Source organism: Scatophagus argus, chromosome 5 (assembly GCF_020382885.2).
Source record: "Scatophagus argus isolate fScaArg1 chromosome 5, fScaArg1.pri, whole genome shotgun sequence".
NCBI classification, from domain to species: domain Eukaryota; kingdom Metazoa; phylum Chordata; class Actinopteri; family Scatophagidae; genus Scatophagus; species Scatophagus argus.
In genome coordinates this window covers 19,570,081-19,593,107 of record NC_058497.1, presented here as the reverse complement: position 1 = coordinate 19,593,107, position 23,027 = coordinate 19,570,081, and the positions used below count along the sequence as shown (strand labels likewise).

At 40.1% G+C, this 23,027-nt stretch overlaps 1 protein-coding gene across 2 annotated transcripts in view; it reads left to right on the top strand.

Annotated features, from left to right (window-relative positions):
* pitpnm3 (PITPNM family member 3) overlaps positions 1-23,027 on the top strand; it is a 75,285-nt gene that overhangs the window by 8,962 nt on the left and 43,296 nt on the right. For both annotated transcript variants that reach the window (XM_046389467.1, XM_046389466.1), the window contains 2 exons: positions 5,898-5,993; positions 16,461-16,571. In XM_046389467.1, coding sequence (XP_046245423.1) covers positions 5,898-5,993; positions 16,461-16,571 — 207 coding nt within the window. The remainder of the gene's footprint in view (positions 1-5,897; positions 5,994-16,460; positions 16,572-23,027) is intronic.

Sequence of the window (23,027 nt, the reverse complement as noted above, 5' to 3'; positions counted from 1 at the left end):
CATTGCATAAATCATTGTGTCAGCGTTGTGTCATCGGCAGACCAGTCAAAATGAGACAGCATCCTGCACAACAGGCTGCACACTTTGAACAACAACCACATAAACTTGCCTACAAAAGTCTCCTTATCTTACAAACATGTACATGTCACCTTCACTGTGCGGAAGATTGTGATGTACAGACATGAAGCAACATTATTATCTATTGGGTGGTCATACGTCTGAACACCTGATGGATGTCTCAGTTTCAACTTTTTACCGGAGTACATTTTCGGGGACTATACTCAAAGTCTGAGGTACAGACAAGGAAAATTCATAAGACTGAGCCATAAATCCATTATCTTACATTAAATTGAACATTTGACCCAGCAGTGTCTTGCAACAAATTGAAATCTCAACACTACCACCTCATACATGTGTAGCACCGTAGCCATGTGCGTAGCAAAGAATTGTGCTACCTGTTTGCTTGTGACAGATATGGAGGATTTAACCCGTGACTGCAACGGATTTGCTCCAGTAATCAGTGCTGTCAGCCCACCGTTTCAACAGGATGCAGGCTCCTGTGTAACCCCCGCTGGAAGAAGATAATGGAAGGAACGATATGAAAGAAGGATGAGATGAATCACAAGCAGCCTTGTGTTGTATTGCTCTGAAGTAAAGCCTTTTAGATACCTAGACTTTGAACAGAGCTCAGTGAAGTGCCGGGCCTCTCCCTGTCTTCCCTTCTCTCAGTGTCATTTTCCATAAATTGCATGTTCAGTTTCAAAAGACAAGCTGTTTTGGCTTTCCATGCTTTACTTTTACAGACAAAAGCAATTTGATCAAAGTAACAGATGAATGAACAATTTATGTTTTTCAGAGGGGATTTTGTTTGAACACAGAAACAGAATTTAATCATATCTAATTGGCGAGAAGGACCAGGACATCCAAACATCTGATTTAGAAATTGCAGAGTATTTTTCTCACTGACAATACTTTGGTAGTTCTTATTACAGTACAGAGCATTTCTGTGACTCTTTATGCTATGTGGAAAGTGAGCATTTAAAAAAAAACATTAGGATTGAAACTCAAGCATGATTTTTTGAGAACACAAATGCTTTTGATGACTTGCAAAGCTCCATTTCATCCATCTTTGACCAAAGTGCATGATAAACAGGATTGTGTTGTGACATTTGTCAAAGTCCACTGTCCAAAATAAATAAAACAGGTTAAGGGATATAATGTTGCGTGGTCATGTCTGGATGTTTTACGTAAATCCTTTAATTAGGAGCACTCTCCTCCCTGTAGTCCTCTGCAACCTGAATCAACATGCTAACATGCAGTGATATTGTAGTTAGTTGATGTGAAAAGGAGGGACATGCTCTCACTATTGCAAAAACGACCAGGATGGTCTGCTCAGATTTGCACTCCTGCTGGCTGTGTGATCATAATCTGTAGTTGTTTCAAGCATTCACTCACTATCTGTGAGGATATAGTGTACTGTAATGCCCTGCGGGGAGCTACAGCAATCATTTCCATTACCCAGCGGGAAAGGCAGGCGTCGCTTGGTGATAGGCACTCTGGTGTGAGGCTCCAGCCGCACAACCATTTCGTTAGATTTCCTAAACCTTAAGACAGTCAGAGTGCTGCAGGAGTAAGCTGAGTGCACTACTGAAATCCACAGAGCATAGGCCCATGTATCTGTACCAGCAGTGAATGCACTGAATGAAAACAATACTTTAAAATCACTTGGAATGCCTCCTAAGGTGACTGACTGTGCATCCAGTGCCCTCAAAAAATCAAGTCCCAAGATGGAGAGAGCTCTTTGGCAGCTGGCTTGAGGTGGCTGAATTTATTTTCCAAAGTAGTTCCTTTCCTTTGATGACACATGCTTGCTGTGCTTACTGAGCTCTCAACACTGTGACAGACAGGAGCACCTCTACCCGTCCATGCCTCCTCGGATTGGCTCCTTCAAATCCTGACTTGCTAACTAACTTACTCCTTGCAGTAAGGTTAAATCCCTGTTCATAACATGTCAAATGGTTTATTTCCCCACTCAATGAGAGCAAATTCCAGTTGCTTTGTGTAGGGTGTTAACTGCCTCTTTCTCATCTTTCAAGCTAGTTTACACTCCAGCAGTTGCAACCAAACTTGTTATCAGAGTTGGTTAGTCTTCATCCTAAACATCTTTTCTCTTGCATCATTAAAAGACAAACAAACTGATTGAAAGTACAAAAAAGAAAGCATAGGCTAAACTGAACCTCTGGCTTCTAACTAGAGGTTTTCTAGTTTTTTTCTGAAGAATTTTCCCCATGCTCTCTTAAACTTTAATGTCTATAAATTTAAATCTTCCTAGTTTTCATAGCTAGATAAATAGATGCTTTATTGATCCTGAGGAAAATTCGTGACCCTTTGATATCTTTGTGAAATATTATCTTTGTTTTTTCCAGCCTGTGGGATTATTCGAGCCAAGTTCGGTATGGTAGGGGCAATTCTAATGGTGTGTTACATCCCTATGTGTTACAATTGACTTCAACATCAAAATAGATGATTTTTCGTTATAATAATTTAATAAAAGTATTTAGAGTTCATTTTAAATGTCTATATATACTGGAATAGTCTAGTGTTTTGTCCAATCTGGGGACCTGTGTTCAATTTCCTGCGAAGACCCAATTTCTCATGCTTTCAAAGTCTTCAGTGTTTATGAATCATCAATTAAAGTTTTTCAACGACCATTTTTAGTTTGTAATAGCAACCTAGTATTGAAAGTCAGCACTTTTGAAACCTTGTTGAAGCCCTTTGATTCATACATCACATGTGCCATCTCAGACTGCACCAATCAGAAATGAGAGACAGAGCTCTGAAACTCTGCACATGCTCTGTGGTGATCCCTCTCTGCCTGACAATCAGCAAATGTCTCATAAGTTTTTATATTTGTATAAATATGTGATTAATTGTATTGCTTTAATTAAAATCTGGAATCATTCAGATGATATTATTTTTTTTTAGTTTTTAGTTAATTGTTGTGTTTGATATTTACCTGTATGTGTTGTTACAATTGTCCCCGTATGACTCTGGTGTTTCCATCAATACTGTGACTCTGACATTGCTTATAAATACATTTAATGACTGCTAACACTTGGAACACAGATACCTAAATTAAACTATATCTAAATATTTCAAGAGGTTTTTCAGTAATCACATCAAAGCCATAAGTTGTTACAACTGCACCCAGTCCGCCCCTAGATGTAAATTTGTTTGTATTAATATATGAAATATAAATGAGGAGAGACAAGTTGGCATCGCTGCTGGTTGCTCTTTGATAAGCACTGCTGACACTCTTGCAGCAAAACAGAATAATGTGCAGTTCTTATGATGGGATATTTCCCCAGATTTGTAGCTCCTCTTTCCATTTTCTTTAATTAGGGGGAAACATATTTACATTTCCAAAGAGCAAAATAGCGTTTTCTTGGAAGATAGCAATCATCTTGTTGTTTTGTGCAGTAATTGCTTATTTCGGTGTGAGCTACAATTGTATAATTTAAGCAAGCTGTCTTTTGTATATATGAACAGCTCGCCCACTGGCAGTTTAGTCGACACAAATTAGTTCTCAAGAATATAGTACATCAGATGGCTGTGGAAGATGCAGGAGAAATGCTGCTGCTGGTCTGTGTGCTCATGCACAACCAATGCTCACATACGGACTGAAGTAATCCTTGCCTGAGCCTCTTCATTTGTCATCCAGCACAGGCCAAGGTGACAGGGTTAAAGCTCTGTAGTGGTTCATGAATCCTGGAGCCCCTGGAGAACGATCCGCCGATGGGCAGAGTTGTTGCTAAAGGCCGAAAAATTTGAGAGTTTTAGCAGAACTTGGCAGGTATGTTAACTATTTATGGCCATGATGTCATGGTGTTACTGTCATTCATCCACATTTAGCACAGATATGTGGCCTAAGTCAAAATAGCAACCCCATGTGTAAGCAGGGGCTCCATTATTTTTTGTGTTTTTGAGGTTTTTTATTGTCATGTAGGCTCCCAGTAGTGTTCCTTACTTATTCAAATGCAGGAATTCAAATTGTAGTTCAAGTTTAAGTGTCAACATGCTATTTTCCCAAGCCTCTCCAAGAACATCTTCTCATGCGATTTAATTCATAAGGATACATCATATTTTATTAGATTAATAAATTTTTTGTTAATAATCTGACTCTGCATCATAACTAATAGGCTATCATAATAAATGTATTGCAGTGGAAACTACAATATTTCCCTCCAGAATGGATTTCAGAAGTTGAAAGCAAAATAAAATGGAAATACTCAAGTAAAGTATATCTCCAGATTGCAGTACTTGAGTAAATGTACTTGGTTCCCTCCCACCACCGTACATTTAGTTCTGTATATTGGTAGCTTTATTGTTGTGTTGCAGTCACCAGCAGCCAGCTAATGTGTTGGCAGAAATGGTTAGTGTCGTATAATATGATAACAGGAAGTGAAGACTCGTGACTGTCTTGTCAGAAGCTCAAGTCTGCATGGTGACAGGAATGTGTGCTGTCACCAGACAACTTCTGTGGGTGAAAGTGCTTGGAAAGCAGCTGCAAGGTCGGTTTTTCGTTGTACAGTTTGGACAAAGAAGCTGCATTTGTGCAAAAAAGGAAATGTTTTTCTAAGTGACATATTAACAACCCCCTAAATATAGGGGACGGATGTCAGAGCTCTTTTAAGATTCTCTGTGGTTTCCTGACAGTAGTGTACAATGCTAGAGAGATAGAGTGATTTTACATGTTTTTCCCCCATCTTGGAGGGGACTAGAGTGCTAACATGGTTGGTATGTGTGAGAAATACACAAATAATAGAAATAATAAACATTTGGTCTGCTGTTTCCAGCGTTTCCAGTGTTGTACTGTCCCATTTGTGCCATTGTTGGGGAGAGACGACAACAACGATGACTAATTTGATGCAAAACCTCTGGACAGTAGACGTGGAATCATGAAACTGACGGGTGGAAACTGTTCCCAGGAGGGAATGTCATGTCAGAAAGACTGCAATAGTCACAGACGATGGGAAAACATGTCATAGTGGACATGTGGTTCATTACAGTAACATCATCAGAGTGCAGCAACACAGAGAGAGGAGTTACTTTGACTTAACAAGGCCACTTTCCCAAAGAGGAAGAAACATCCCGGAAACTCAGGGAAATATTACATTAAAAAGTAACTCGGCAGAGACTGAATATTTCGTTTTTGCTGACCTCCAGTGGTTTAACTTCTCACCTGGGTGCAGTGACTCCAGGATGCCATGACATCACTGCTGCGTGCGGTTACAGGTACAACAGCTGTTTAGCAAAAATACTGCTCTCAAGCTTGTGTCAAGTTCCTCCTTAAAATGAATCCAGACAACAGAATTCCACCTTGAAAATGTTTGTAAGTCATTTTTAACTCCAGTATTAGGACTTTACTGAGTTTATGAGCAGCAACCTGAGCTGACTAGTGTTGTCAGTCTTGTCAGTTTCATCTTGCCTCAGTGATTTTCAGGAAATCATTTGCTTTAAGTACACTGTTGTTTGCAGTGGTTTTATATCCTGGTACTTGAGAGTGAATATTGTCAACAAATGGATAGTGCTCTAAATCCCTTTTCATCCCTGCTTCCTTGCTGAGACACTTGTGTGCTGTGACACCACTCAAAGGAAAGTCCATTTGGGTCTTTTCACCTGCTGTGAAACTCAAAAGGCCGTCTATTCCCATCTGGGTCATTCATGCTTTACTTTTCACTCTGATTTTTCTTAGAGCTATCAGCTCTAAGGATGAAAAATATAAATACACTTGATTTGTCTATCCTCGAGTTCTGAGATTAATAGCATGACCCTGCCTGTCATTCTGCGAGTCTAAAAGCAGATTCCCTGTCTTATTTTCTTTTTCTGACTCACAGGATCATCACGAAAGCACAGCGCCACTCATTGGTGTCTGCAGAACATCGCACAGGAATCAGTTGACAGCTCCGATGAGGAGTTCTTTGATGCCAGAGGTTAGTACTCCATTTTATTTGCCCATTTTATCCTGTCTTCACGTTGTAGAGTTTTCTGTTTTTCCAACAGTAATAGCTTTCAAAATCAGAACATCTACATGAGCATTTTAAACATATCCTTTTCCATCAACCCTGCATATTCGTGACTCTTAGAGTGCTACAGATTGCGACTGGTCCAGTACAACAAACACAACAGCGAGACAGTCACTGTTTTACTTTACTATGCGGCTTCTGTATTGACCAGGACAGGGGGAACACTTGTTGGACAAACCAACATGTCAAAGTGATCTGTTGCACTTGGAGAGAGGAGGCCGAAAGGAACCAGATGAATTCCTCATCATCTGGCAGCAATGTAAATACTCCAGCCAAAGAGAAATAACAAAGAAATAACAGAGAGGTTAAACGAAGAATCACAGTATGCTCTGTGGTGCAAACTGGAAAACCTTGATGCTTTTTGACAGACCACCTTTTGTTGATTCCAGGGGTCCAGGATTGTGCTTTGGCACATGAACATGTATCTCTTGTATACAGTATTGATAATAAGATCAACAGCACCATTACAATGTTGTCTGGCAAACAACTGCTTAGTTTACTTGTCTGCCAAGCACAACACATACAGTCTATAAAACAAATTGCCGCTTTACAGTTTCTGAAAGCGTATTTGAAAGTCTCATTTTTCACCTTGGTCTAAGACAAAGAAAAGCAGGAAATCTTGACAGAAAAATTTGTTAAATTGTCAACTGATTGTCAAAGAGTCAGAGTTTTTGTCAGTTGACTAATTAATGAAGTTAATGTTGCAGCTCAGCCTGTTGAGGTTCTTAAAAGCTCAGATTATGGGAAGCCCCTGGTTGTGGGTTGTTAAATCCCTGTCATGAAAAAGAGCTATTAGTCTTTTTAGAAACTGGGGAAATCACAAGTTAATCACAAATCACAAGAACCAGAGGGAGTTTTCTGGCCATCATTGTATGTTCTGCTGTTGTGGTAAGTTAATGTCAGTGTGTGGATTGCTGTTATGACCAAATTGGGTGAAATCTGTCTTGAGAAGAGAGCCTGGTTGCAGAGCAAAGCAGGGAGAATGGGTAACAAATGGATCATGTATTAATTTTCATCATTCCTCATTGTTTTAAAGCGATTTCATTGTCCACTTTATCGCTGAAGATTCTTGTAAATTTATGCAAGATGTCAGACTGCCCAGAAATAGAGACACTTGAGAACTTGTTCAACCACTAGCCTTTTCACAGTCCCAGAGGGAGTTCATCAGCAAATAAGTGGAATACTTATCCCGCCAATTATCCACTCCAAGTGGTTATATCCCCAAGAGACTGATTGTAGAGATGCTAATCAATTGTGTGTTATTATTATAACATGTTCTTATTTTACATTAAGTCAGTCAATAGCCAGGGGTGTGTTGAGTTTCTGGTGTCAAACATTCCTTCATATGGTACAAAAATATGCTGGAAATGAGGCTTGGTGGATGAGAGGCCATCTGCAGTGCACTCTGCACCAATTTACGCTTTTGTCCGTGGAGGAAATTGTAAGTGCTGTGGGATGAAGTCACCTTTTGAATACAGAAATTCTATTATGTTTTCAGTTCTTTTCTATCGTTTACTCTTACCCTTGTTTATCTTGTTTTCCTTCCCCTCTACCTGCCTCAATCCTTCATTCATTTCCCTGTCTTAATTTTGACTTCCCTTCACTCCATTTCTCTCGCATATTCTGTTTGTCAGAAAAGTCACGTTCGCTGCACACTCTCCTAGAAAGCATGAAATATGTATCCTTATCACATCTGTCACAGAGCAGAGCTGTGCATCGCTCGAAATGCATTTTGTAAGACCGAAGTCAAAGCGCATGTCAGTGTCAAGGAATCACCGTGGGATAAAGAGGACGTGTGTGTGTGTTGTACGTGAACAGATGTATATCATCATCCTCACGCTGTGCGGCTCGAGATTCCACACTCGGCTGTGAAATATTTCTCCTGAGTGTGAGGCGACAGTGAAACAGAGATGTCCTTTACCTCCTTCAGTTAAAGTTTTAGCCTGGGGAGAGATAGCGAAAGCAAACAAACCCAAAGAAATGACCAGCTGTCTTCAGCTGCTTGCGCCTGCGGTTGCATTTTGTGCTATTTAGTTTGCTTTTTTGCCAAGAGTTAGATCAGACAATTGACTCACTCGTGTTTGTACAGTAGCGTTTGACGTTTGTACACAGCTTAGCTTAGCTTAGCTTTGTTTGCATGAAAACAACAAAGGAATTCTGCATCCAGCACTTCTAAAAGGGTTAGTTTTTTTTCTGACTTTGCAACTACGGGACTTTGGAAAGAAATCTGCCAGTTACACAGTGAATGAAATAATGAAATACTTAGACCTGTTCAACTTGTTTTGGTTTGCTGTAGCCACAGTCAGTGTGATATAATTCTATTTCAGTGTGTCTTCAAGGCAGAGTTTTGAGAAGAACCGTGTGTTTCACAGTTTCCACCATGCGATACAAATGATGTACACCACAGGGGGTCTGAATTTGATGTTTGTGGTGAAATAACCACTCAGTTTTTGTTAATTTCTTTCATTTCTGGCTTTTTTTTCCTGTCACTAATTGCCTTATTATTTCCTTGTTCTACAAAGACCAAACACATCTCATTTTGTCATATTATTGAAGCACAACACTGGAACAACTTTGCGGCAGGTGATTGTTTTCGAGGTCTCGGGCTGTGAAAAACCTTGCATTGTTGTTTCAGCTTGCATAAAAACCCGGCTGTTTCAATCAACAAAGGGGCTTCATTATAATCGAGTGACGTGACACCGAAAGATGAAATACAACAAAGCTAGTTTAATTTGAAAACATCAAGCCAGTAAATAGAGGACAAGGTCTTTGAAGTGCGGTTTTATACTTGTGGTTGCTATGTGACTTTATTGTCTGAGTCGGGCAGGGAAGTGGAGCCCAGTCCTGCAGAAAAAGCAACAGAGCAAGTTATTTCAAACATAAACATATGCTCAGCATGAAGAATGCCTCCCTTAAAAGGGAAACCAGGACAAGATCATAAAAGAGTTGTTGAAATTATGGCTCTCTACAGATGCTTGCTAACTGCAAGACTGCAACTGTCAATCTCGCGTACAGCTGGTGTGGTAGTTTTTCCACCAGGCACACTGTATATATGGTTTCTTTAGCCAGGGGTAATTTAATCTTTTTATGGGAAAGTGAAAGATTTAGGCTGAATAGTGATTGAGGAGGTGTTTGTCATGTAATAGGCCTTCCACTCAAACCATCACAATAAGCTTGAGGGAGTTTTATTTATGTGGTTATGATGAATGCTTTCATCCACACTGTATGACCCAGTGAACCCAGAAAAGCCATGAAAATGTATGAGGACTGTCAGGAATTTGATCCGTTTTCTGTTAAAAAGATGAGCCCTTGCGGTTCTTGTTACTGGCTCTTTTTCTGGACACTTAACATGCTAACATAACTTCAAACTGCTCCAAATACCTAAAAAGGGCCATCTTAAAGACTTTATTGGTTTCTGATTCTGGGAAAATGGGAAAACAGTAAAATTAGCCAAATCTGCAGTATCTTTGAACTATCTCAAACCAGATTACGTGCATTTAGGCTATTCTGTGTGATTTCCTTTTGAGCCATAATATAATTTTATTATTATCATTGAGAATGAGAATGAGGATGTTGTAGACTGTAAAATCTGTGGCAAACTTGTTATTTATGATTAATATAAATAAAATTCATTTGAGTCATATAGAATAGAATGTAAAAAAGAATAGAAATCTGGGCATTAGATGAAAACAGTATACTTGGTGGTATTTAATATGTGGTAAAATATTTCCAATATAAATCTTATTGAAGCAGATAAGATATTCATCAGCATCTGTGTGTGTGTGTGTGTTGTTTCTAATGAGAGCTGAGACTGAGGTTCAGTTTCCGTCAGCTGACGTTGTTGTATGTCAGCCAGTGTTTGTGCGACATGAGGTGGAGGCTGCACAGCTGTTAGCTGGATGGTTTGATGCTGTCATTTCTGTTGATCAACTCCTCTGACATTCGCACAGCTGCCGCTGGCAGAGCCCCCACCCATCATCGCAGCCCTGTTGAGCTGGCCTGCCGTTATAATGAAAACAGGAGTGTATCACAGACAGAGCAGAGAGTCTCAGGCCGACATGCACACACATCGAAAGATCAAAGTGAAGATATTGAGTGGCTTCATGACCCCTTCACTTTCATCGTCAGGTATTAAAAGTTCGTTCTCCTCCAGTGGCAGGTAAAGGTCCAGTTTATCTACTGTATAGTTCAGACACAGAAGCTCTCATATGTGAGTCTTCGAATGAAAGAAAGGCGATAAGAAGATATTTGAAGCTCACGCTGAAAGAAGAATAGCAATAGCCAAAGCAATCTTCATATGAACATGTTAAAAAAAATCTATTGATTCATTCAGAGGACGCTCTTTGAATTTTCTAAGGCTTTTATGCTCACTGAAGATGCCACGTGCAGAAACACAGTGGAGCATCCGAAGTTTTACTTTAAACAAGCCAATAGAATAAAAGCTCTTTTAACCACTTACTGTGTTACCATGCATTTATTTCTTTGATGTTGCTGCTCCACAAAAAAGACCCTTTACTGAATGATTTGTGCTCATTTTAGTGTTGCGTGCTGTTCTCGGTATTTTGCTCACACAACTCTACCAATACCACCATCTCATTTTCATCAGTTTGGCGACAAAGCTCAGCTAGATTAAAGTGGCTCTTGCCTTGCACGTTTGTTTGTAAATTAAATCTGATAAAGTAAAGCTTCATAAAGTGACATTTCTTGATAATTTGCCGTTGAATAAATTCTGCTTCAGTGTGTCAAATCAGGGCCATGAAGCAAAAAGAGATATTTTTAATATTTCTGAAGAGTGCACCGTGTCATCTCTAAACTTATATCTTTCTAGGTGTAATGAATCTTATTCCTAATGTCTTGGCTGTTCCTGCCACCGGTTAGCTGCAGCAGCAGGGGGCATTTATGCTCAATTGCTTTCACTTCCTCTTTTTGTTCCATCTAAAGAATCTGATAAATACTAGCGGCCCTCCACTTGCCTGTGGCATAATAAAAATGAAAAGTCATCTCTCTTCCGCCCCTCGCCCACCACTCCACCTCCACCTTACATCCTCCCTCAGCGACACGTGACCTTCTGTTTCACACATGTAAAACTATGTGTGAGTGAAAAGAGTCATTTTTAATCAGGACTGTGTGTGCCTTCAGGCTGCACAAGCGAACGCCAGCTATATTGTCACATTGTTTATTGATGTGAGCTGTTGACAGATTTTGCTGTGCGTTAATCCAGATTTGTTATTTGACGACATGAATTTAAATAATGAGACAGCTTCAGCCTGAAAGGAAATCCATATTGTTGGCTGCTTCCACATCTTATTGCCATAATAAATTGCCGCAGGAGGTAAACTATGCTTGTATGCAAGTAGGACATATATTTATTATAAGGCTACTAGTTTATTATGTTGCTGTGTTCCACTGTGCACTATATATGTAAGGAAACTGGGGTGGCTGTATTTTGCCAAATGGAAAACAAAGTCTCTTTGACAGAAGTTGTTAATAATGGTTATTAGGATAATCGTAAATCCCGCTGGTACAATTATATATGCACAGCATGACATAGGTAGGGGAGGAAAAACACTTGCCTTCTTGTCCAGGGTTAGATGAGAAGATTGATACAATTCTCATGCCCTTCCATTAAATATAAAACTACAGCTAGAAGCTGTTTGGCTTAGCATAAAATTTGTTGAAACAGCTAGCCTGCCTCGGTTCAAAGGTAACGCATCTGCCTACTAGCGCGTTTACAGATTAAGCAAACAAAATATGACATGTTAATTCATTTTGGAGGTGCTTACAGGCAGATTTTGTTACCTTTGGACAGAACCAGACTAGCTGTTACAAGCTGCTCCCTGTTTCCAGCTAAGCTAAGCTAACCCTGTGGCTCTAGCTTCATACTGGAGGAATACACAAGAGAATGGTATCAATTTTCTCATGAGTGTACCAAAATGTTAAACCATTCTTTTAAGATGCCTAATAAATGTTTACATCAGTGACTTTACCGTTTTATTTGCTCATCCATTTCCTTGTCAGTTGCTTGTTTTTAGTTCATCTTGAATATCTTATGTTGCTGATTACAGCATTGTATGAGATACTATGAGAGTTTATAGTGAAGGTTGTTTTAGAGCCTACAGTCACATAAATGGTTAAAACTTACCCTGCCAAAATATTATTGATCTTTAGGTAGGTGGAAGTACGCCAGTACAAAGACACACATATTCACACACATCTCATCTCCCATTGATTGCTTGGCTGAGCTGAAACAACAACAGTGTGTTCATCAGTGTTTGTGAAGTAATCCACTCCAACCCCTTCCTGTCTCTACTTACATCTGTGTGTCAGGTCTGAGCAAGGGTAAATAAAACATTTTATTTTGTTTTTATCGATTTTTTTGGTGTGTCGTGCATTGATTTATCAGCCAGTGTGTTTACTCAACATTCCCGGGTCTTCTCTTTCTCTTCTTTCGGAAAATACACTTTGTTTTTTGTAGGTGTTATCTGGAAAAGTTACAAGCTGAGGCAGATTTCATGTTGTGAACCAGTACACCTTGGATCCAATAACAGTTGATTAAATTCTGGCGGTGATCCAGATCTTTGATGTCTTAGACAAGTGTGGTTTTTTTTAAGCCAGCAAGGAGCACTCTTTCTCATTCTGGTGGTAAATTCCAAAATCCAGGTTATGCAAAGCTAAACAGCATTCAATTTCTTTATCATTATAATGGCGAAGGTGCAAATATATCCTGTTTGGGAAGTTGCTTAGTTCTGTGCTTCGACAGCAGTGCATTTGAACCACATGCCACTGAAACCCAGATGTTTTTCATTCCAACCCAGTTACTGCAGGTGGTGATTTCACTGATTACTTCTTTCTCTCTAGTTGAAGGTTTGTTGATCAGTGAAATCAGCTGCTGCAGTGTGTGATTTTAATGAAACTGTTGCTGTGTTCTGCCGAACATAAAAGTAGAGATGAAACTTTAATGTTCCCCCTAGATGATCATTACAGATGGGTATTTGGGATAAGACAACGGGATTACATGTGTTAAAAGCAATATAGAAGTACTGATGAACATTAAAGCTTTATTAACACAAAGTAAACAGCGTATATCTGTGAAGTTATAGGCCACATATATGTACATAAATCAAGCTATAAAAATATACCTAAATAAAGTACTGTGGCTTGCAGAAGGACGTAAAAAAAGAATCAAATATTGTTCTGTAAGTTGTCTGTCTTATCTGGGTTGTAAAATGGCTTTTGGATAAAAGTGTTGTCAAGTGTCCCATATGGCAAAGCTTCAGCACAGAGATATGATTTAGAAAATGACAGTGTGCAAAAACACGTTTAGAAGGACAGGACAGAACTACCATAGTTGATATTTTGCCAACAAATACAGACAAGATGCATAAAAGTAAAGAAAAAACAAAGAAAAAGCCCCTCTATAAACCACAGGAAGGCAATAAGAGAACTGAATCGCGGGTCTTTTCAAATGTAAACATCATATGTGAACTAAAATAAAAAAATGGATCTTATGTTGTAGTTGAAACACACATTTATGAAGACATTATGAAGTTTACAGCCATGCCAGCAGCTCTGAGAGGCTGTGTTAGCACAGCTAGTTCCAGCAGTGCTTTCAGCTGAAATGGCAGCACACTCGCAGTGACACTGCTGACATGGGGACCACAAATGTCTGTATCAGATTTTCACAACAACCCATCCAATAGTCTTTGAGATACTTCAGTCTGGACCAAAGTGCTGGTCTAAAAGAGCCAGTCCAGTGATATGGCTAAACACACATGTACAGGTGTGTAAGCATACAGTGTGAGCATCAGTATGAGAGCTTTAAGAATTAATAATGACTACATGTCCATAAAGTTCTTTCTCGCTTTTATATGTCCAATTACAAACGTATTGTCCGCTTGATATATGTGTTTCCGTGCCATCCATCCTCTGTAGCCTACTTACCTGACAGGCTCATTCTGTTTATGCCATTTTAGGGGATAATCCCCTAAGCAATCTCATTCTCAAAGTGCATCATTAAAAGCTGAAAGGGCCTAAAAGCCAGAAGTAGCATTTTGGTAATTCCACAGCTGCAAATAATGTATGTTGATGAGATCAAGAAATTGAGAATTGCTAAAAAAAAAAAATAAAAAAAATAGAAAGAAAAATAAGGAAAGAAAAATGAAAGTAAAATTTGAATGGTAGAGAACAACTGAGGTTGTGTTGTCATCGTTCAACAATCACGGCATCTATCCCTCTGTCTTCTGCCCTGACGCTTATCTCACTGTGAGCTGACAGGTTGAAGGATGTTTCTAAATCTTTTTTCTCTCCCTCTGGGCTGTTGGCTGCAGGCACATCTCACACTTCTGTTTCTCTTTCCGCCTGTTTGCTCAAATCGGATTTGCTCTTCTTTTGTATATTCTCAAAGCAGCAGATATGGTGGCTTCAATCGCTTTGCTTTGTTCTCTCATTATCGGTGCATTTCTCTTGTTTGTGCTGCATCTTATTTCTGTGGATTTCCAGTTTTTAGTGTAGGTTGTGTTTTTATTCAGCTCAAACACATTTTGGCTTCTCAGAGGAGCTTCTGTTTTGGCTGCCAGCGTCTCTGCTCAACTCTCCCTGCAGGAGATGATTCAGTAACCTGCCTTTTCAGAGATTGGTGTTAAGGCTGCTTTGCATTCTCCTCCCGTCCAAACACAGACTTTCATACATCCTGCAACTCTTTGTTCAGATCCAATATGCATCTCTCTGTGAGTCCCTTTCTTGCGCTTGTCTGTGCATATTTGAATCTGCAAGTGTTTGAGTTATGTACCTACACCGTTTAATTCAGCTCAGTATTGGATGAGCAGAGGCGAGAGGGGGCACCAAAAGGGGAGAAGGAATCAGAGCAGATAGCGAAAGACAAACTGTGACCAGGAGACAGGCCACTGTGTGATCCAAACGGACAGGCTGTGTAGACCCGCGTCAGAGTCTTTCAGAGCTGCCAGGCGGGAATATGTGAGACAAGAGAGAGGTCTGTCAGGTAGAGGGTCTTCTTCCTGCATGACTCATCCTGTCTTGGATGACAGAGTGTGACGAGCAGACAGCGATTTTGGTCATGCTGAACCACACAGTACACCTGGCTTGTCTTTCTCGTTGAAAAATTTTAGAAATTCTGGACTACAACAGAGCTTGTCATCTAAAATGACATTGTGGTGGTGCTTTAAAGGGCCTGCAGTTTGTCAGTTTTTCTGGCTGTTCAGACCTCTGCTCAGGCTTAGTTTAGGGATGAGGCAGCAAGGAAAAGGATCCATACACAAAGAGCCAGGCAGACTGGAGCAGTTCAGTTGATTTTAATAGTAAAATGATAATACATAACCTTATAGGCGAAGGAAGCAAGTAGAAGTAGTTAAGAAATTAAAGCTTAATAGGAAAGGGGCAGGCAAAAGAGACAAGCAGGCAGGTTATGTTTTGGGTTTTGGGTTCTGATTCAGTTTCAAGAGGCTGGAAAGGAAAGACACAAATTGGCTTTGCTAATCTGACAACTGACTGGTGAAAAGGGCCGGAGATCTTACTGGTGCAAATATGGGATTATGTGGGAGTCAGGTGAGCAAGACTGATGGGACAGTCTGAGGGCATCTGGTGGACAGGTGAAGAATGGCAAGGACACTTGAGGCATTGATTTTAATCATTCACCTTGACTTGCTCTTCCAAATCTACTGGACTAATCTAACGGTGGTGAAGCGCCATAAATGCATCAATGCACCATAGGGCAGAGAAAAGATTTTTTGATGCCATAAACATAAGAGAAACACAGCAGATTTCTTGATATTCCATACGGATTTTAGGCAGCTAATTCTGCAGCAGTAGAGACAGAAGTATCTGGTCGTTGAGCTTAATAAAGTCCTTTCTTTACAGGGGTATTTTGTCTGTAAACATCATTCAGGCCAAATTTACATTTCTAACTTTGAACAGTTTCCAAGTGTTAGCATAGGCAACACAATGGCTACTCCATTTGTGTTCAGCCATAACGAGCCACGAGGAAGAGGTATGTGTCCAGCAGACTCTGCTGTTTCACTGCCGTGTCACTGGCTGTCACGGGGCTTTTTGTTTACATGCTGCACACTAAGCTGTCCCTTCAGGTTTACAGGAGCAGTGTGTACCGTTTGGTAAACCCTCTAACAAACTGTCTGCCCTTACAGGCACCAGAAAACTTAGAGTGTGACCTGTGAAGTCCAATCTGGCAAAATAAGTCAAAGGTAATCGACAGGCGTTAATGCAGTTTGGCCCTGACGAGTCCGGGCTTCAAGAGCAATGAGGTGCCATATTATGGATATGCAGAAGAGGAATGGGATTTTGTTTTTTGCTGCACTGTCTTACTCCTTTTTGTGTGTGTGTGTATGTGTGTGTGTGTCCCAGCAGATGTTATGGAGGGGAAGAGCGCCATTCTGCTGGGCATGAGTCAGTGGAACTCAAATGACCTGGTGGAGCAGATTGAAACTCTGGGACACATGGAGGACCACTCACATGGTACACACACACACACACACGGCAATGAAGGTTCAAATTGTCTGAAATTAGTCTTTCACTGTATGATTATAATGGTTGTCTGTAGATGGAGTGTAGCTTCTTTTTTAAAGCTGAATTAAGTAATTTTTGAGTCTGATTTCATCTATGAAGGTGTAATGACTATCTAACATGCAGATATGTAAGATTCAGTCTTTGCCAGCAAAGAGGTTTCCTGTCTTTTTCACTTCTGTTTGAGGCTACCTTCAGATTTCCTTCTGCTTTTTGCTCTTGTACAATACACTCTTCAGAAAGAAATGAGGTACTAAAGAAATAAATATGCGGACATTTTCTTCCATGTCCAGTGAACAGAGTTCCTTTGATTTGAGATTATTTCCGATTATTTCCGATTTTTCTTTCTGTTCTGTTCGGTTTAAGGTCTGCAAGGTCTATAAAGATTGTACTCAGTTCAGCCCTTGCGGACAAACATGGCAACATCTGTTGCCATGCAGTGCAGATTGAGGGACTTTTCTTTGTTCTGTTTTAGAGAATAAACTTCTCAGATAATTCAGAAAATCCAGAATATCTACATCTGTTGTGTTTGTGCGTTGCAAATCAAATCATCTGAAATTAATATAACAGACAGATGCTGTGCCTGTACAGAGCACCAGAAAGATTTGTGAAACAAATGGTTCTGGTAGGAGGAGCATCATACATCAGCTGTTCTAATCAGACTCTGAATTCTTCCTGTGAGAAACTGATCTACAAAGTATGATCATCTAACCACAGTAACTAAATAACATATTACCCAGAGATTTAACAGCGCAGTGTTTTTCACACACAAAGAGAAAAGTTCAGTTTGTGCCTTCAGAGCGAATGAATCAGTGGTGGGATTTATGCAGATCAGTGGTTTTTAATAGAAGAGCTGAATTCCCACAGCACGTAAGAGAAAATATGGTTACGGTTGTCAGGAGTAAATCTTTAGCTCTGCTACGGTTTTAAAGCTATGTGGAAGGTTGTGTTACTGATCATATTGCCTCATTAGCCAAAGATAAAATCCTGCTTCCCTTTTACACTAAACAACGGGATAAAAACATTGTAGGTTTAAACTTGAGTCAGTTAAACCATATGGACCAAAATCAGTGATAATAAAATGGTTTCTGCCCAAATTGTGCTTCACAGCTCTCTCCCTGTCAGTCCTGTTCTGACAGCACCGGAGTGCCGTGCTGCTTTCTTGTTTTGTTTACTGATAAACGGACCGGCTCTCGTCCTAAAGGTCAGTTCTGAGATTTGACAAACTGGAGTGGACGCTTTTAATCACTGCGATTCAGTGGGAGTGTAGTCTGGTCCTGCAGAGATGAAAGAAACCGCTCCTGCAGAGATGCTGTACTAAGTCATGTGCTGGTAATTTTAGTGCTTACATTGTGAATATTTAACACCCCCCTCCTGCACACACACACACACGCACACACACACACACACACCATCAACAGACCACTCACAGAACCAGCAATCACCTGTGAAGTGCTCTGGTGCAACAGCAGAGCAAGTCAGTTGTTATTGTGTGCCAGTCCCAGGGCCTGTCAAAATAAGGGAAACAACAGTTTTTCATGAGCAAAACATGAAGAGTGGCAACATGTGTTAAAAACAAAGACAAAAAAGCCCTGCAAAAAGCAACATACAACCGTCAAGATTAAAGCAGTCAATCAGTTTGTCCAGCTGAGCTTTGTGTGAGCTTTTCAGCTTTTCCTCTCGCACTGGAGTCACATAAGAAGGTCTCACATGTGAGAATTGCATTAAGATAAACTATTCCACAAATAATTCCACACATTTTCCAAAAAACTATCCAGTTTTGTCTTCTTTTGTCTCAGGAAATGTGCATCTTTTACTTCATGTGTCTAATTATTTTTGATTGCTGCGGGGTTAAGTAGTTAATTTTGGACTTGCATTCGTCAGGTGAACACAATCTTGACTCCAAATGAATGTGTCTGCTTGACCCCAAGTGGCCAAAAAATCTATTATTGCAGGTTTAAAAATTTGAGTTGAGGATGTTTATGTGCCATTGTTATTTGTTAATCAAGCTGTCAGCCATAAGTTAAACCAATGAAATGATGGACCGTCTTATATTAAAAAACACGCAGAGAGGTGACTAAAGACAGCCTCTGACTGGTTAGGACAGGAGGGTTATGTGGGAGATAGCTTCCTGCAGTCGTTGTCATCAGTTAGTGTTATTCTTTTGGCCTATTTTGTGCACCATTTTCCTGTAATGATAGGGTGTCTGGTGTTGTTGCACATCAGTTGGTGCTTGAGAAGCTAAGTACATTCAGTGCCCATTGAAAAAAAAAATAACCCTGCCATAGACGACTGGGGATATGTTACCTTAAATGGAGTTGTGATGTGTAGGCTGTCTGTAGGGATCTAAAGCTGGAGTTTAAAGACTTCATTATGTAGTCGTGCAGAGTCTCTTCTTCAAAGCTGTATGTGCCCCCCCCCTCAGTTTCTTCAGACTGACACCCACTGAGACCATCTCTCTTTATCTTGTATGATGTATGAAAACATTATGAGTACGCTGGCCAATCTTCTTTATGAAATAGGGTGGTAAAGATTAGATGTTCCTACTGTAATAAAATCAGTGTGAAGCTGTGTCTCGTACAGCAGGTGCTTTCCATTTCAATCACACCACACGACTGAAATGGCAGCGCATGTGTGCAAACACGACTAATATCACATAAATTTGGTTTCCAGCAAACCTATTATCAGACCCTGAACCCAGCTATGTGGTATGTTTTTTTCATTTAAATTTTTCCATTTTATTCTGATACGGAAAAAACTGCTGCTTCCACAACACATTGAAGCTCATCGATTGCTGTAAAGAATTTTACCTGTACTGTCTAAGTAATGCTGATGCTGCTCTCCCTCTTTTTGTCTCCCATCCTTAAGTTGCAATAAAGTCAAACTAACCCAAATTAGAAACTCTTCCCAACGTGGTGCTTATTCAAATGAGCATATGCCCACTGAGGTTCTGCACTGTCTGTTTGTTTACAACCTACACTTGTGGGGGCACAGGAATATTAAACACATAAATTTAGCTGAGAAAAACTGGGCGTAGCAGTCAAAAAAAAGATCTCAAAGCAACACCAATAAAAGCTGCCACAATGAAAGAGGCTAGAAATGCTGCTTGTAGAGATGCAGACGTCCTCTAAGATGTTCGAGAAAGCTGAGCGTGTGACAGTTGTCAAAAAATGTGATTTTTAAATTATTTTTTGGTGCTTTTTGTGCCTTTAACAGATAGCTGGATTTGGATTAGATAATGTGGAGGTGACAGGAAATGATGGAGGGATGGTTGCAATAAAGGTCTGCTAGTGGATTCAGACTGGATGTTGAGGTCTATGGCTGGTGTCTTAACCCCCTAAGTCACGGGGGCATCCCTTACCACTGGTGTGTTTGAGGCTAATTCAGATGTAGTGATGATGTGACTATTTATCCACAACAATGCCTTGACAAGTATTTTTTTAACTAAATAACGTCTGCTAAGTTTGTACTTATATATACTTTAAACTCTGTTTTTGGTCTCTTGAGCTGCTAAATGCTCCTCCAGCTAGTCATCTCAAGTAGCCTTCAGTGGATTTTTTTTCTTTAGTGGATTTATAGCTTTGCAGAAAATGGCTGCCTGCTGTGGGTGAACTTGATGCTAACCAAATCAGACAGCAAAGAGCCATAACACTCTATGAGAGCTGCAAAGTTGGGTGCAGATCCCATTGGTGCAATTCCCTTTCCAATATAGATGTGGTTATGTGATTCATTATTAACAGAAATAATATTGATTATAGACTTCAGACTCTCAAATATGTCAGTGCTGACCTTTAAAAATCCAGTAGCATTTGGGTGTTAGTACATCTTTCTACCCTCTAAATGCGTCAAAATTTTATGCTCATTTTCTGTTCATTTTCATTCTCTCAGTCTCTGTAGCAGTTGAACAGTGACACCCACAACCCTTTGATCTCAGTATATTTGTATGCTCCTCAAATGCATCTCCAGGTTTGTGACCTCTCCCCTTTTGCTCTCCATTATTCCTTCACTCTTTCTCTTCAGCTTCTCTGACCATCCATTTCCCCCTGGCACTTCAGCTCCTTCGCTCCCTTCCCATCGCATCATCTCATCATGTTCTTATATTTCCCCCCCTCCCTCTTTCCCTTTATTCATTACTCCGCAAGCCACGGGCGACTGTAAACACTTTCTCTCCCAACAGAGGTAACAGTGATGGAAACCTCAGTGACAGAGAGGAATGCCTGGAGCAGGACTGTCCCTTATTTTCTATTGTACTCTTCTTCTTCATCCTTGTTCAGTGACATCCTGTGATCTAACATCAGCTACTGTTCCTACATCTTTCACGCTCTCCATCTGTTCACTATGCAAACGCTGTTATCCATATATTTATGCTGTGCTCTTTTTATCACCATCTTTTTTTTTTTCCACTCCATTCACTGACTGATGCCGTGTGATGTAGTCGAACCTGAAATAGCCTCTTACAAAACTGATTATGGACTCCGTGTTAAACAAAAACCACTGACTCTGACTTGGCTGCATTCTTGGGGTGTGCTGCCAGCCTGGGATAATATTAGCTAAAATGGCTACGTCAATGGAAGTAGGCAGTTTGGAGATGGAGGAGATGACTAAGTGATAATCCTCGCCAAAAACAACCCAACACAGACCTCTTTTTTTTGTTCCCTGGGGAACATAATTCCACACAAAGTGACCTGGAGGGAACTATATTGAATGGGCGACTGATTTTCTGTTTTCTATGGGGCACCACAGCTGTGCTCTACATGCACCCTGTAGCTCTGTTCAGAAACACACGCAACCAGAGAGTGACAGAAAACATAAATTTAAAGCCTGAGACTCATCTGTATTCTCCCCACCCACTCCCCCGTGGTCATTTTTTTAACGCAAGGTGCTTGCAGAGGCACAGTCGCCCTGTCACTTAAATTCCCACTGAATTTTGTCGTTTTTATCTTGAAAACAAAACTGCTTAGAGAGACCCAAAAGCAGCAAATACATAAGCAGTGTCTCTGCTGAATTTATTTGAAAGACAGCAAACAAGAAAGAGAGACAGATGAGATAATGATGACTAGTGACTGACCTTAAAGACTCGGCTCTCCATGTCTGTGTTTGTATCGCTGTCTGTGTTTATTTGTATTTGTACATCATCTATCCGGAGATGTGTGGTTACATTGTGTGTAATTGCGGTTATGCGTGTACATTTGTCTGACAGGATATGAAGTAAGAAATGCTGTGTGATCGCACTTTGAGAACAGATAATCACATCCAAACAGCACTGTCTCTGCCTGGAGCTTCAGAGAGTTGGGGAGGAGGGTGGCAAAGAGTCAAAGAGGGGAGAGAAAGAGGGAGAAGAAGGGAGGATGTCTGGATGGGATGAAAACCCCTGCGGTACACCACGGCTCTCAGCTCCACATAGCTTTCCCCTGCTGATGGTTAACGCATTCTGTGACCTGTTGGAAATGTTGATTGAGTGTTGTTGTTGCAGAAATGACGTGCTGCTATTGTGGTGACAGTCAATTGGAAATGGGTCAATGCCATTTCAATCACATATAGCACTATATGCTATGTGCAGTGTTTTCTTGACTTGACTGTAAATGAATCAGTTTCTTTATATCTGCCCTTCTCCTGAGGTTCCATTTCCATATGAAAGGGTTTTTTTGTGGAGTTGAATTTAAGGAATCAAGGTCTTAAAGATACATTGAATCATATGTTTTACAGATTGTAAAGCAACCCAAGATAAATGAGTTACTCTTGGCTTTGTACACAAAATTAACTTGACTTCACTTGCGATTTTATTTTTCCAAAGTTGATGCCAAACCATTGATACCCATTCAGTACTAATTTTTTTCTCTATTCGTCTATAGTAAGCTGTGAATTTGTGTTTCATATGCATTTCGATGGATAAAGACATGATGCAAGAGTATATTAAAGTTAAATACTTAACCCCATCAGTTAATAGATGCCTGTACTGCATATATGAACCTATATAGCCAGCAGCCAGTTAGCTTGTTAGCTTAGAATAAGGACCGGAAACAGGGGGACACAGCTAACCTGGTGCCTTTGGATTTTGTACTGATAACATGAACGAGAAGTAAATTATTATTTAATGAGCTTTTGATTTGCTAGAAGGACTTTAGCAAGTCCTAGTCTTTAAGCTACACCAACCGTCTTATTTACATACTTAGAACTCAAATAGACTTATTTCCCCAAAGGTCAAACTGTTCCTTTCAGGGTGTTTCTGATTTCTTGTTGCTTCCTAACCTTGCTTGTTGTTTAGTTGCACCTGTTGCTTCGTCTTATCTCTTTGTATAATTTCTGCAGTTTATCTAGTTACCAAAGCATCCAGCATTGATTGCACTTCTTAAAACCCTCTTATTGCTCTCTTTGCAAACTTAAATTTTGTTTTTTAAGTCCTCCTTA